General features: G+C 40.1%; 1 protein-coding gene across 1 annotated transcript in view; it reads left to right on the plus strand.

Moving 5' to 3' along the window:
• LOC144503618 (dynein axonemal heavy chain 11-like) overlaps nucleotides 1-14,931 on the plus strand; it is a 383,758-nt gene that overhangs the window by 254,000 nt on the left and 114,827 nt on the right. The window contains exons 61-63 of the mRNA XM_078228239.1: nucleotides 708-809; nucleotides 4,339-4,473; nucleotides 12,947-13,120. Coding sequence (XP_078084365.1) covers nucleotides 708-809; nucleotides 4,339-4,473; nucleotides 12,947-13,120 — 411 coding nt within the window. The remainder of the gene's footprint in view (nucleotides 1-707; nucleotides 810-4,338; nucleotides 4,474-12,946; nucleotides 13,121-14,931) is intronic.

Consider the following 14,931-nt stretch of genomic DNA (forward strand, 5'->3'; position numbering starts at 1 on the left):
CAGTGCGACATGATGATTCCCCCACACAATTGGAGACAGCCCATAGAATTCCGTTCTCTACACCAATCAAATTGGGTTTAATACACATAACTATTGTGCCCATCTTGTGTTAATGCTCTACAGCAGAACTGGAGTGTCCTCTCCACGGTGCAAGCCTAGCCCAAGGTTACAGAGATCCTGGACTACCCAAACATCATTGTATTCCTCCTGACCTCCCTGGCGGATTCCAAAGGAATGCAAAGCAATAAGTTTGGCATCAGCTTAGTGGGACCTGCATCCGGGGTGATCCTGCACCCTTCATGGTTCACCTCTCATGGGTTCCTCCGAAGACTTAGCCTGGTGCTGTGAGGGACTCTATTTCCATGTGTCACCATGAGGAGGCTCGGCTGGGGACTTACACTTGGCTCTGTTTTCAACATCGCTGCTATCCAGGGTGAAAATGAGAAGCAAACTAGTGCACAAAAGCAGAAAACATGCTAACCAGACATACCAGGGGTAAGTTTTTCCTGGAAATTGGCAAAGGCCGATGGCAGGTGGGAAAAGCAATGATGAAGCTGCTAACAGCAATGGCTTTCTTCACCATATTGCTCTGGGACTTTAAAAAAAACTTCAAGGATTGGGTCCCACGATATATCGCTGGTGGAACTGCTTACTTTCTGGGAACAAATTTTGAAGAAGTTACAATTGCATTTTGTTCTCACTGCTAGGTGTACTGTGATGTGGAACCAAAGCGCCAGGCTCTAACCCAAGCAAATGTTGAGTTGGCAACAGCCACTGAAAAATTGGAAGCCATCAGGAAGAAACTTTCAGTAAGTACTACAATAACACACTTGAACTATATAAGTAAATGTTGAACAAACAAAAAAAAAGATTTGATAAATCAAACCCATGTTCAGTTTGCAATATTAAGGACTCAAACTCGTTCAGTTTTGTAAGAGAGACAGCTAATCAGCGATAAAAGCTTCAAAAAGATAAAGTTTGTCCCTATCTCTTGAGAGTGAAGAGAATGGGAAGAGGTGGGGTCAGTGCATGGGGGGAGGAAGGAACTGGGACAAAGAATGGGAAGAGGTGGGATCAGTGCACGGGGGGATGAAGGAACTGGGAAAGAGAATGGGAACTGAGGGTAGAATGGGAGAAACTAGGAGCAAAATTCAGGTGGGACTAACTTGGTAACACTAGAAAAAGTGACAGGCCGCAAAAATCATATTAAATCTTTAACTGAAGGCCTCGTCTGAGTTCACGATCTGAGAAGACTGCAACAAAGCAATTTTTTTTTGTTTCCCAAGATGGAACTTTAATGAGGCCTTTCTGCTGCTACCACAGAAACTACTTCTAGACATCAGGTTTTCTGGCCATTGTTTGAATTGGTTGAATATCATGGCCTGTGTATGCGCAGTTTCTCAAATGGTTTCTCAGAAGGCAAACATGCACTGAAAAATGTAACTACACATTGTTAAGATGATATGCATAGGGCTGACTTTGAATGTTACTATTAAACTTGAGTTAAATCACTAGAGAGAAAGAGCACTGACTGGAAATCCAATTGTGGGCAGTCTTTTGATTACTTTTAAATCAAGCAAATGTTGGCAAAAGAAAATTGTGTGTGTGTTCAGGGTAATATTGAGGGACAGTGACCCTGAATCTACAGTTAGTAATACTGATGAAACATTGAGCATGTCTGTTGATTATCTAAGGAATGTATCCATAGGTATAATTATGATACATCTTCACAGTGTGTAATCTCTACAGATAATCACAGCTTTTCAGTTTTACCATTAAAGCCTTGGTGACTAAATTAGGTCAGGTACTGCTGAGTCATAGATGTTTTCCTCTTTATGTAACTTGAGGTTCTAATTAACAGAAAGTAATTTTGACTTTTACATTTTGGGGTTGATTTTTCCTTTCGACTGCAAAGGCAATGGAACGAGAGCTGCACCTTCCCCACCTCCGACTACGATCTATTTCCTGAACTCAGTGTCTTTTCCAAATTGAGAATGAACACTGGGTACCTTAAAACAGCAGTGTCAAAGGAAGGGGAATAATAGTTTGAAAATGCTTTCCATCTTTGTAAAACTCCTGTTTTGATTCAACCTTGGTGAAAGCAAAGCGGTGCTTAAATTTTAAACTGCTCCCCACACCAAGCCGATGTCGCTGGCAGGCTGAAAAGCCTGATTCTTGCCAGTAAAGTAGAGTTGCCCGCAGCAATATAGTGCGAACCTTTTTGAAATAATACAGAAATTAATGTCATTAGATGATTGCATATCTCATAATTACATTAAATGAACATGTAGCTGCATTTCTCTTACCAATATTGAATGGATAGACAGTCTTTTGGTGAGGTAGTTTGTGATTGAAAGTGATGGTTCAAGCCATTTAAACAATTCACCTCTTTGACTTCCTATTGTGCTTTCAGTAGCAAACACACTTTGTTAAACAAAATGACCCAACTTATTTGGTCTTTGAATCATCATAGAATCCTTACATTGCAGAAGAGGCCATTCGGTCCATCGAGTGCGCACCAACTCTCTGACAGAGTATCTTACCGAGGCTCTCTTCCACGTCCTATCCCTGTAACCCCACACAATTCCCATGGCTAATACATCTAATTTACAGCTCTTGGGACATGAAGGGGCAATTTAGCATGGCCAATCCACTTAACCTGCACACCTTTGGAGTGTGAGAGGAAACCAGAGCATCCAAAGGAAACTCACGCAGACACGGGGAGGTGAAAACTTCACACAGACAGTGACCCAAGGCTGGAATTGAACCTGGATCCCTGGAGCTATGAGGCAGCAGTGCTAACCACCGTGCCGCTGATGGTTTTTCTTTGAGAAATACCCTTTTGACTTGGTGCTAACTTGTTGCATTTTGTTTATATTAATGCATAATTCAAGTTAAAAATTCAGTGCAGATCAACATTCCTTTTTTATAAAAAATTCAATATATTTAATTGTAGCATTTTTTTGTATTTCCTCAAATTACTTATGTTCTACTTACTATGTTCTTCTTCCGATGCATTGGATTGATTTTCCATCTGAATGTTTTCTCCATTTGGTTTTACCTCTGGCCTGTGTTAATTATCTTTTATGTCTGCCCTCACCATTTGTGAAACACAGACCACACTACTCCTATGCTGCACTGATATCAAACCCCAGCCTGATCACTGCCAAATTTGCCTCTGACTCAAAAGAACCACTCCTACTCATCTATACAGTCGCCTAGCTTCAATGGGTTTTCTCAGAATCATCCAGCTAAAAGAGGTTTTAATTAGTATTTCTTGATAAGTTTGATATATTCTTCAGCTGGCTCCTCAGAAAAGGATTAAAAATTCAAAATCCTGAAGATCTCTACTCTCATATCAACAACTTACAATGGCAACAAGATGTGCCACAATGGCGCCAGTCTTTTTGACAAGGGTATATAGTTGAGCAGGAAAGGCTGAGAATGCTGGGGAACTGCTAGAATTAAAGGGAGGACCTCATTACGAGTTTTTTCTTCTGTTTTCCTCCAACAGCCAGACAAATTGGAAAACTAGCAGTTGGAGAGGGGAGGGTTGAGAAATCAGGGCATGGTGTTGGGGGTGGGGTGGAGTGGGGGGGAATTGAATGATTGGCAGAGGTGAGTTTGGAGGCCTCTTTGGGGAAAACAAGGGAAACACCTTCTTGAACTGGCAGTTCCTGCCTCCCTTTTTCTGCTATGTTTGCTGAGCCCTTCGAAACTACTGCTAAGGCCAACATATTCAGAAAAAATTATTTCCAAAAATCTTAAATCATAAAATATTATTTCTTAGCATTTTTACAGTATAATGTTAAGAACAGACAGTGAATTTTACACTACACTGACAACCTTGTTATTTATGTTATGTAACAACGTTACTGATTGTAACAACAGAACACTTGTCAGCTATCTTCAATCTCTGGGAGCTAAGCATAGCCACTTGTCACAATTTTTTCCCTCTCTGTAAATTGAGAGAAATTGTAATTGTCTAATGAAGCACGGGCAATTAGGATGACTACTGCATTACGTGAGCACTGAAACACTCTATTTGGTTATAATTTCTATTTACTTTGGTTTTGTATTTGAACTTAAATTACTGTAATTCATAAGATTAGGGGATAAGATTTAGTTCCACTCAATCAAATGACGATATGAATGTTTTCTCTTCTTATTTACTCCTTTGTAAGTCCTCCCTCTCCTTCATTGTAAAATATCTTTGAAAATTAAAAGAACAGATCTAAAGTTGTATCCTTAAATAGACATGAATGCACATTTTTCAATTACAGTTTAACAGCAAATATTTTTTGTAAGCAAGCATTTAATTTTCCATTTTCTGTGTAGGATCTGGATGCTAACCTATGCAAACTCACCGCCAGTTTTGAAAAAGCTACGGCAGAGAAAGTACGATGTCAAGATGAAGTAAATCGAACCAACAGGACAATTGAACTGGCAAACCGACTTGTCAAGGGGCTTGAGGTAAGGTTAGAACATTAGAATAGGAAAATAGAATTTTTTAGAAACGAAAAAGGTCATTTAATGCAAGCAAGTCTTAATTGTCAGCCAAGTTTACCTCCTCCTCACATCCCTCAACCTCTTCTTTCCTAAAAAATATCCAATTGTCTCATTATTCTATTTTTATTATTTACTACAATGGCTTCCTCCCCTTGCCATTAGGATGTGAACAACGCTGGAAAGACAGTATTTTTTTGCCATTTCCCATTCTCCTGAGGGTGTTGAGAGACAAACACATAAGCCCCAGTCTCAACCAGGAACAGGAAATCAGGTGGGAGGGGTGCAAACCCCCAGGGCCTCGCAGCCTGCCCCTCCTGCCTGCCCGGGGCCTCGCAGCCTGCCCCTCCTGCCTGCCCGGGGCCTCGCAGCCTGCCCTTCCTGCCTGCCCGGGGCCTCGCAGCCTGCCCCTCCTGCCTGCCCGGGGCCTCGCAGCCTGCCCCTCCTGCCTGCCCAGGCCCTCGCAGCCTGCCTCTCCTGCTTGCCCGGAGCCTCGCAGCCTGTCCCTCTTTCTCAAGGCCTCCGGACCTCTTGTCGTTGGATCAGCCATGATCCTACTGAATGGCGGAGAGGGTCGAGGGGCTGAATGGCCTACTCCTGTTCCTATTTCTTATGGTCTTGTTGTCTAATCTCCACTACCACCACCCATAACACTCTCTCTTTCTTGCTCAACTTTCCACCGTCCCTCATCCCGCCTAAAAGAAAATCTCTTTCTCCCCAACTAACCCACTGCCGCTTGTGTTTGCTGCCCCAATCACAGGCCACTTCTCTCCTGCGTTTGGTCCTATTAGTGAGCCTATCAGCAGCAAAGGAGGGAGGGCAAGAGTCTGTGATTGGAGGAGCATCTCCTTGCAGAATCTTCCATTCCAATTTCCCCGTTTGACTGGCATTTTGGAAACTGGCCACATAGAGAAGCTGCCCGGGGCAGATGTGGCCCACAGGCTGCAGGTTGGACAAGCCAAATCTAATGCTGTCCTTGACTTCATGAATGAGCCCCGAATGGGTCTTTCTTGCTGAGTTTTTGATTTTTAATGGAATTTATTTTCCATTACAATCCGCCTCCACTTGCTCCAAGTCTTATTCACCCAGCAACTTGACCTACACTGACTCCCAGTCCACCAACAACTCGAATTATAATTCTCATCCTTGTGTTCTGATCCCTCCGTTACCTAACTGATATCTCCTCCAGCCCCTGTAACCCTCCAAGAACTCTGCATTTCTCCAACATAGGCATCCGCACCCTTTATCTCAACAACTGGCAGCTGTGCCTCCCACTATTCAGGTCCTAAATTTTGCAATTCCCTCCCTAAACCACTCTGCTTCTCAACCTATCATCCATAAGACACTGTTTAGAGCTTGCCTCTTTGACCAAGCTTTTGGTCACTTGCCTTGACATCTCCTCCTTGGGCTCAGTGTTGATTTTCTGTCCTGTGAAGCACCTTGGGACCATGTAGGTGGTATATAAATGTAAGCTGTTTCTGTTGTTGTTTGTCCCCACCATCTGATTTTGAAAGCCAGGAACTGAAATTCATAAACCTGAGCTGGCTCATTTATTTAGAGCAGTGGTCTCCAACCATTTTATACACATGATCACTTTTAGAATCTAAATGCAGCACAAGACCTTCTCTTAAAAATTCGAATTTATTAAAACTCCCTGTCACAAATCCAGGTGATGTTATCTGTGAGGATGTCCGAACTTCGAACACCGGTTTGTGGTGGGGTATAATTTTGTTTACAGGAATGGTGTGAGGAGCCACATGCGAGACCCAGGGAGAACAGTAACCAGCCTAATCATAGTATCACACTTATTAAAGATTATCTATTACAATACAGAAAAGACACATATACACAAACAGGACTATAATGATCTAAGACAGTTCCGTATAAGAATTACTAAATACGCCCACACAGTCGAAGTAGAAATTACCCTTTTAAACTAAAGTACATATACAAGATCTGAACTCTTTCAGGACTTTCCTCTTCCGATTCAATAGATCTATAAGTAAAGGCCAACCATACTGTATACGACTGAGGAGTTATTCTGGGAAATGTCTCCTCTTGGTTCAGCAAAGATATGGGTTTTAACGGTCTCCACAAAGGTTTCTGCACTCTTGCTTCTGGTCTGCTACCTAGAACTGGCTTACAGGCTGCTAGGTGAAAAACCTGCCCCTCAGGTTGCTAGATGGAATCTGCCTCCTGCTTCCACGAAGAGGGTGCCAATTATACTATTGTTTCCCTTTGAAGATTCCCTCTGTATATTTGCTCCCCTCAGCTTCTGTTAGTTCTAAAAGATTAACATATATATGCCTTCCCTGGATAGTGCAAGTGTTTCCGATTAGCAGAACGATGTATTCTTCTCGTCTCTCTACAACTGTTAATCTTGTTACTTAGACTCACATCCTTTGAAATACCTTTTGAAATGCTGGTGGCTTTGAATTTGCTGACATGTTGTACACGCTCACTTATTCTTAGTTTGACACCTGTGCTTGCACACTTTCTGTGAGTGCTGTGAAGTCTAGTCAGAGTTTGAGATGGCCAGTCACATAGAGGTCATCAAACAGGCATCTGTGAGACGAATGAGATACTTGAACTTGATGATTATCATCTGGGAAAAAGCCAGCGCACAGAGGTACATGGAACCAAAGTAGGTTTTACCTTGAGTGCACAGGATATCAGAGGAGGGTATTCCTCTCTTTTTGCAAGTCCCCAAAAGTCTTTGTCCCTTGACCTAGCTTTCAGCTCTCTGTCATTTTGCATGGTGATGATTCCTATGTCAAGTCCACTGCTTTATTCAAATATCTGCTGAAATGTTGCTGTCAGTTCTCCAATATCCACTTGAAGAAAAGGATTTGAGACAATCATAATGCTGTGTTTCCTCCTGTCTACCTTCTGCAATTATCTGTTGAACTGCTTTTCCAGTTTGTTCAGGCGGTCACAGAATTTGTTTGGATGGAACCTTTTCTGTTTGACCTGTTTAATTAATTTTAGCAACATGAAAAAAATTAAAAAGCCCAGCTTATTCCAAGCTTTATCACGGTTTGACAACAAGCAATGAGCTGACAACTGGACAGCAGCTGGAGCAGTTTAGTGGCAGCGTCATAGGTGGATAATTGGTTCGTTTAAATATAAAGAATTTCTGATTGACCTGTGTGCCAACAGTTAGCTCTTTTTTTAAACTCTCCAGCAGCTTGCATTTGTCCTCTACAATTTGAAATACAACAACCATACAGAATCTTGTCGTTTCACACACTCTATATATGTTGGAAAAATGTTAAGATCGACTGTTCAAGATTCTGGGATTGACCTGTCAATCGTGATCAACTGGTTGGAGGCCACTGACTTAGAATAAACAAAATGTTTATTTATTTATTACTTGCACTAATGTACAAGTAACCATCAAATCAAAACCACTATTAGAGTGCTTTGTATTCATGTGGCGATGTTTGTTTCTGGCCTTGGCAATATGTTTGATGATGAGATTTAAATTAACTTCACAGCCTCTGTTTCCTTTACAACTAAGCCAAGCATTCCAAATGTGCCAATCAGGCTTGGCGACAAAGCTCCCAAGTTGCATACGGGTATCCAATGGAATTCATCTTTAGTCAGTAATAGCAGCTAGAAGAGGAATGGGTTTGCAGTAAGTGTGATGGAGCCACAGTCAGCTTCTGTTCAGAGTACATTATTCAGAGTACATATATTGAATAATACAATTTGACCACTGGTAAATTTAATAATGTTTCTAATTTGTTTAGATTAGTTGGCAGACTTCTAATGACTCAGAACATTAATTATGGAGCTAGTTTGAGAGACGTAGCACATTTAAAACCTTTCAATGATTTCAAGACAGATGATTTTGTCTGTATATCATAGGAAAGCATTTGGATAATAAATCACATGGATGGACCCCCAATATATATTTAATCATTAACTTACTCCCAGTCCGAACAGCTGCTGAAAATTAGAAAGGGTCACCTTAGACTAAATGACATTATGTGCAATCTATAACACATTAGGATGAAATTATAGTGATTTTTAACTGTCTGAAATTATATTGCAGTACATGAAATAGCTCCTAAACCCTTGTTGCTAAAATGTCATCAATGATAAATTATGTAAAGATAACATGTTACAATTATCACAGCTCTAACTAGAGCCCAAATTGATGACCAGCGAACATTTTCACTAAACATCCAATGCCATTTACAGCATCAACATGTATACTTTGTTCGTTGCAGCCCGCTATCCAGAAATGAAGAGGATGGATTAATATCTTTTACAAATTAATTATTTCATAGCAGGATTGTTCGTACTCAGTGATTTATTGAAATAGGCAATTGTACATATAAAAATAAAGGAAAGGATGCCAGAGATATTTTCTGTGGAATTACACAGATAGTGATTTACTACATAAATAGTTGATTTAATTTTTGTATTCCACGACAAATAAAAATTAAATCTAACATGCTGTTCCCAAAGTTAGCTGGTTTGTTACAATTTATATAAATGACTCAAATGAAGGAACTGAAGGTATGGTTGCTAAATTTGCTGATGATACAAAGAGAGGTGGGTAAGTAAACTGTGAAGAGAATGTGAGAAAGCTACAGAGGAACATAGGTTAAGTGAGTGGGCGCAGATCTGGCAAATGGAGTATAATGTGGACAAATGTGAAATTGTCCAATTTGGCAGAAAGAACAAAAAAGCAGCTTATTATTTAAATGGTGAGAGTCTGTAGAGCTCTGAGTTACAGAGGGATCTTGATGTCTTAGTGTATGAATCACAAAGGCTGGTATACAGGTACAGGAAGTACATAGGAAAGCTAATAGAATGTTAGTGTTAATTGTGGGGGGATTAATTACAAACGTAAGGAAATTATGCTTCACTTGTACAGGACATTGATGAGACCACATCTGGACTAGTGTGTACATTATTGGTCGCATTATTTAATGTGTGAGAAGCAGTTCAGAGAAGGTTTACTAGACTAATACCAGGAATGGGTGGGTTGTCTTACATGGACAGGTTGGAGAAACATAGAGTGGATTACTCTGGAAAACTTCGGCTGGGAGACTCTAGCTGCATTGTTGCTCTAGCTGCATTGTTGCTCTAGCTGCATTGCGAGAGCAATGCAGCGGGCTGGGAGAATTATCCCTGTTATGTGAAAGGGATCATTCATCATCAAGGATTAAGTAGGTACAACCTCCTTGAAGTAATTCTGATCTTTATTTTACTGCCATAAGTGTGCAGATTTATTATCCGTGTATATAGGTGGGCAAGGACTAAATTTTATAAAACTACTGAGTGTCACAGCTCATATGATCCTAGTATTAATAATTTTGCTTTACCAAAAAGTCTGTATTTTGCTCAGTGGTTTAGGCCATTCTTGGAATGATTAAATTCCTAAGTTAACTCGTTTTTCGACATGTTTGACAGTTGATCCTGCACGTTCCATAGTGCAGGATTATGGAGGACAAATGGACCTTGAACAAGTGTAGATCTGGGGTTATTATGTGTCTTCAGAGAAATAATAGTAATAAATAGCAATGAAACTTTAATGAGATTTCACAACTTTGTTCCCCCTTTGCTCAAAGCTGCCAGAATCACCAATTCAAAAGTCCACTTTCTTATCCGATTGGATAGCAAAACTCACTAAGTACGAGATTTTATTTTTCAATTTCCTTAAGTTTGGTGATGAAGTGAAAGTAGATAAAAAGTTTGGTCTGTTTTTGATTCCTTTTTAGTTTTTTGTTAAAAGAGTTTATTATTTTAATGAGTAATGCTGAAGTGAAAGATAATAGAAATTGTGGATCATGCAGCTTTAATAGTACTTAATGACAGTACTTAATTCTGTAAGAGTGTCATCTACAGCTGTTTATAGTGTTATGGGAAACTGGGTCATAACAAGTATAAGACTATCTCCATTACCCTAGCAACGTGGATAAAACAATCAAAATATCTTGCAGTTTTCACGTAGTGTGTGGGGCAAATTATGGGTTTAGTTTATGGACCCAGCTTCAATACGAGATGATTATGGTATGTATTTTTTCTTAATAAAATCCAATGGATCGACCATGGACAAGTTAAAATGTTGCTGTTAAACTCCCTATGGACATGCCTGATTATAGCGACTGCCCCATTTTTGTCATATATTTCTCGCAATGCCAGAGTTATCATTCTGCTGACAAGGTGAACCTGTGCCCCTTTAAGACCACAAAGTCGAATTGTTCAGAAAACCCTCGCGTGTAATAGTTTCCTGTTCCTATGCACAGAATTATCTAATCAGATTTTCTTTTTGATATGAATTGTTTTGAGTTCAAGCCCACTCAATCTGACATGCTTTAATAATTTAAAGAAAAATTAGGCCTAGATTTGTTTGAGCAAACTGGAACTGGCAAAAGTGGGAAATGGGTCAAGAACATATTTTGTCAAGGTCTCCATCTTTTGACGGTTATCTAATTTCCTACTGGAGATGCACATTTCTCTTGTCCGTATTTCAGCCATTTTTTAATGATAAGCAAATTACGTAAAATATTTCCCCTTCTGCAGGTCCATAATTTGCTTCAGAAAAAGGCTGCATAAGAGACAAATGCTTGTCCATGGGTTGCATCGTTTAATATTCAGCAGAAAGGGAATTTAATGTTGATGGGTCCCAAAAACTTATGCAATCTCTGATTGCCCAATTGTACATTCTTCAGCAGCTCGAAAAGGGTTTCTGGTTACTCTTAAAATACCCTAATTTTATTTTTTACAATGAACTGTTTAGAGGCCCAAGAGGTGCAATTCAGGAATACTTGGTGAACCTCCGAGATGGAGATGCCTATGCAAATGAAAAAAGAATGTATTAATATTGAAGTACCTGTCCTGGAAGGCCACAATGGCACTCAAGACACCCCAGCCACATTATGAAAAGCACTCTTAATTTAGGTGAAATCTAGCACCATAAGAAGTCCAGCTTTAAGCATGCATCATAAGAATGCATTAAAGCACACAGGAAAACAGGATGCCGAGGAGGTCACAGGTAGAAGGTGCCTGATAATGCATGCTTGATTACTATAATACTGATGCACATCGACCCTCGATCCTGCAGAGTTCACAGAATACGGCAGAGAAGCACTCTTGGCATGTACATACATTTGATTTGATTTATTATTGTCACATGTATTAGCATACAGTGAAAAGTATTGTTTCTTGCACGCTATACAGACAGAGCATATTGTTCATAGAGAAGGAAAGGAGAGAGTGCAGAATGTAATGTAACAGTCATAGTTAGGGTGTAGAGAAAGATCAATTTAATGCAAGGTAAGTCCATTCAAAAGCCTGACAGCAGCAGGGAAGAGACTGTTTTTGAGTCGGTTGGTACGTGACCTCAGACTTTTGTATCTTTTTCCCGACGGAAAAATGTCTGGGATGCGTGGGGTCCTTAATTATGCTGGCTGCTTTGCCAAGGCAGTGGAAAGTGTAGACAGAGTCAATGGATGGGAGGTTGGTTTGCGTCAGGTAACAAGTTGGAACTCATTCCTAGAGAAACAATTAATACTGTTTTAACAGTTATGTTTATTAAATCAGCTTGAAGATTTTGAAATTGAATGTTATAGAAAATTGGCTGCAGCAATTACATTTGTTGAATGATTTTTTGATATAAGTAAGGCATTTATGTGCAAGTGTACTGTTCTGTTATACAGTAACATTATACTATCCTATCTTCTATCAATGCACACTCAGTTAAATGTGACTGCTTCATATACGGTAAGTTAGCTGTAGAGAAATGTACAACACAGGAAAATACAGCATTGTACCCTACAGATTCTAAATTTATCTTCCTAGTTAAAACAGGTAGGAAGAATTATTATTGTATAATGGTGGAAAAGTAGTTCTGTTTCTCCTCTGTTTATTTTATCAGTTGCCAAAATTGCTTTCAGCTGTGTATTGCGTAGTTGGGTGATTTTTATCATTGTGTTGTTAGCAGCAACATATTATATCAATAACATAATCCTTTGTTGTTAACGTACAAGAGATCTCAAGTTATAAAAGAATGCAGATTCAGAGTTTTCTCATAAAATTGTAATAATTTAGTCATTATCTCCTTACATTGTGTGTTTGAGGGCAGGTCCTGGGCAATTATTTACTGAACCACGGCAAATTGCTTTACCACAAGTGGGGCACGGAGGCTGGCCCAAAGTCTGCCTCTGCCTGAACGGGGATCGATCCCCATGCTATTGGTGTTCATCTAATCCACATGCCAGCTGTTGAACCAACTACCCCAACACCCCCCCCCCCCCGCCCCGGACCCCCAATGGTTTAGTATTAATGGTCGTTGTTACAATTAATTTTTTTCTGGAAGAAATAAAATCATTTGTATTTCCAAATTGATTGATTCAGTAAGAAGTAAACCAAACCAGTTTGCATTTGCATAATGTTTAATTCCAAAATTTGTTTATTTCCTCAGTCAGAAAATGTCCGTTGGGCTCAAACTGTCCAGTTCTTTGAAGCTCAGGAAAAGACGCTGTGTGGAGATGTGTTGCTGACAGCTGGCTTTGTGTCATATGTTGGATCCTTTACCAAAGGATACCGTCAGGAATTAGTTGAGGGCATGTGGCTTCCTTTTCTGAAATCACTGAAGGTTTGTTGTCTCCCTCCCCCACCTTTTGTCAGTTCTTAACTGTATGTCCTCAGTTGTTTCATACAATGATGTGAAATGTGCTCAGGCACCTTTGTTGTCAGTGATACTATTGTTTACCATGGCAGAAAATTAATACATTTCAGTTAAGGAATGCAGTAATAACTGGCAATTGCGCCACATGGAATGTGTCACTTAAGTGAATTTTCTTTTTGAATTTCATAGAGGTGATATAGGTGATTAAGAAAATATATGTCTTTGAGAAAAAAGAAACAACTCTCAGTGAAACCGGTGACACATGTGAGCAGTTAGCTTCTCAACATATTTTGCATTTAAATATCTAACATATTTTGTAATTCTGTTCATTTTAATATAATGACTTAACAAACTGAATACAAATCGTATAATGAAGAGCTGTAAGATACTTATGTTGTTGCTATAACTCAAATGCAGAAGGACGGCACGGTAGCACAGTGGTTAGCACTGCTGCTTCACAGCTCCACGGACCTGGGTTTGATTCCCGGCTTGGGTCACTGTCTGTGTGGAGTTTGCACATTCTCCTCGTGTCTGCGTGGGTTTCCTCCGGGTGCTCCGGTTTCCTCCCACAGTCCAAAGATGTGCGGGTTAGGTTGATTGGCCATGCTAACATTGCCCCTTAGGGTCCTGAGATGTATATGTTAGAGGGATTAGTGGGTAAATATGTAGGGATATGGGGGTAGGGCCTGGGTGGGATTGTGGTCGGTGCAGACACGATGGGCCAAATGGCCTCTTTCTGCACGGTAGGTACCTATCTATGAGATACACCATGTATGAGAAAAAGATTACAATTTCAATGTATTTTCAGTATTTGCGAAAAATGTGCAATACTTTGTTATCTATTAATCCTGCAATGAGCAATAACAGCAAAATAGAAAGATTTTCAGAATGTTAGTGGAAGTCACTATTAAACTGATCACCAATGGGCATGCGTTATACAAATGGATACAAATGGAAGAGGAGAAAGTAGGGTCCCATACCAGTGTCCTCTGTTTGAACAGAGGGAAGTACGATAGGATGAGGGCTGAATTGGCTAAGGTGGACTGGGAGAGCAGACTGGTAGGTAGGACAGCTGAGGAACAGTGGAGGATTTTTAAGGAGATCCTTTTCAGTACTCAGCAACAATATATTCCGGTGATAAAGAAGGACTGTAAGAAAAGGGATAACCAGCCGTGGATAACGAAGGAAATTAAGGAGAGTATTAAATGAAAGACCGATGCGTACAGAGTGGCCAAAAATAGTGGAGAATCAGAAGATTGGGAAAACTTTAAGAAACAACAAAGAACGACTAAGAAAGCGATAAAGAAAGGAAAGATAGGTTATGAAGCTAGGCTAGCTCTAAATATAAAAAATGATAGTAAAAGCTTTTACAAATATATAAAAAGGAATAGAGTGGCTAGAGTGAATGTTGGACCCTTGGAGGATGAGAGGGGGGATTTAATAGTGGGAAATGAGGAAATGGCTGAAACTTTAAATAAGTTTTTTGTGTCGGTCTTCACGGTGGAAGACGCAAATAGTTTACCGAATATTAACGATAGAGGGTTGGTAGGAGGAGAGGTACTCAATACAATTAATGTTACCAGGGAGGCAGTGCTTGGTAGACTAATGGGACTGAAGGTGGACAAGTCCCCGGGCCCGGATGGAATGCATCCCAGGGTACTGAAAGAAATGTCAGAGGTAATAGCAGATGCGTTAGTGGTTATTTATCAAAATTCGTTGGATTCTGGGGTAGTGCCGGCGGATTGGAAAGCGGCTAATGTTACGCCGCTGTTTAAAAA

This window comes from Mustelus asterias, chromosome 2, assembly GCF_964213995.1.
Source record: "Mustelus asterias chromosome 2, sMusAst1.hap1.1, whole genome shotgun sequence".
In the NCBI taxonomy this organism is placed as follows: Eukaryota; Metazoa; Chordata; class Chondrichthyes; order Carcharhiniformes; family Triakidae; genus Mustelus; species Mustelus asterias.